The following is a 1,028-nucleotide window of genomic DNA, read 5'->3' as shown; positions in this document are numbered from 1 at the left end:
TTCCGCCAAACCCGGTAGATCATACGACATGTCGACAGGCTGGCCAGTTCTAAGTCCTGGTCTTGGCCCCGTTCCACAGCAAGGTGCAGGCTTGGTACAGGCATACGACGCAGCCCACTCAACCGTCTTCTTGAGTGTCACACAGTTATCTTTTAATGACACTGAGAACTTCCTTTCTGAACAAACCTTTACGATTCGAAATGAAGGCAACCTCTCAGTGACTTACGCCATCGGGCACAGGCCCGCGCTCACTACGGACACCCTCTGGTCAGGCACGGTATACAAGCATTCGTCACCACCTCTGACGAGCGCCTACGCAGAGCTTTCATTTTCCCCCTCAAAAGTAATTGTTCAGCCTGGTAAGGAAGTCAAAGTCTTGGTTTCCGCAACACCACCGAAGGACGTCGACATCTCTGCGCTACCCATTTACTCCGGATGGATCACTCTCAATGATACTTCAAGCGAAGATCTCAGCTCGCAGCTTGTACTTCCGTATATAGGAGCCTCAGGATCGATGCGAAATACTACAGTAATGGCATCGTCTCGCATGTGGACTACGCGGTCGGACGACCCGCGCAGCTCACCGCTTCCAGCCGGGGCGACTGCACAGCTTTCTGCCCCACCTAATCATAAAAACTGGGCCAGAAATACGCTTGACGTCTCAGATCTCATCCTACCGCCAGGTGCACTTCCAAGTCAGTTCATCTGGCTCGTAATGGGGAGTGCCGAAGTCCGCCTTGAACTGCAGCTCCTGGTACCATCATGCTTGACCACTGCTCCACAGCAGAAGCAGAACGGGCTTGGCGACTTGACAGTGGGCAACATAGAAAGGCTATCCTAGAAACGTACAACCGAAAATATTGGCTGGGGCATCTTCATGGAACGGCAGAATGACGGGATGGTTCCTGGGCACCTCCCCGGTCGATACCCACTTTCGTTGTAAGCGCGCTGCGGACCTTTGCAACAGAAGCGACATCAGAGACTGGGATCGCTTTATTTCCACCGACTTCAGGGTACGGTATGTTTGA

At 52.9% G+C, this 1,028-nt stretch overlaps 1 protein-coding gene across 1 annotated transcript in view; it reads right to left on the bottom strand.

Moving 5' to 3' along the window:
* Nucleotides 1-875: 875 nt before the first annotated feature.
* Nucleotides 876-1,028, bottom strand: part of VDBG_09015 (conserved hypothetical protein) — a gene marked incomplete at both ends in the record, with an annotated part of 1,205 nt that continues 1,052 nt past the window's right edge. The window contains one exon of the mRNA XM_003000474.1: nt 876-982. Within this exon, the coding sequence (XP_003000520.1) occupies nt 876-982 (107 nt within the window). The remainder of the gene's footprint in view (nt 983-1,028) is intronic.

This window comes from Verticillium alfalfae, genomic scaffold, assembly GCF_000150825.1.
Source record: "Verticillium alfalfae VaMs.102 supercont1.14 genomic scaffold, whole genome shotgun sequence".
NCBI classification, from domain to species: domain Eukaryota; kingdom Fungi; phylum Ascomycota; class Sordariomycetes; order Glomerellales; family Plectosphaerellaceae; genus Verticillium; species Verticillium alfalfae.
This window is presented reverse-complemented; position numbering and strand designations above follow the sequence as displayed.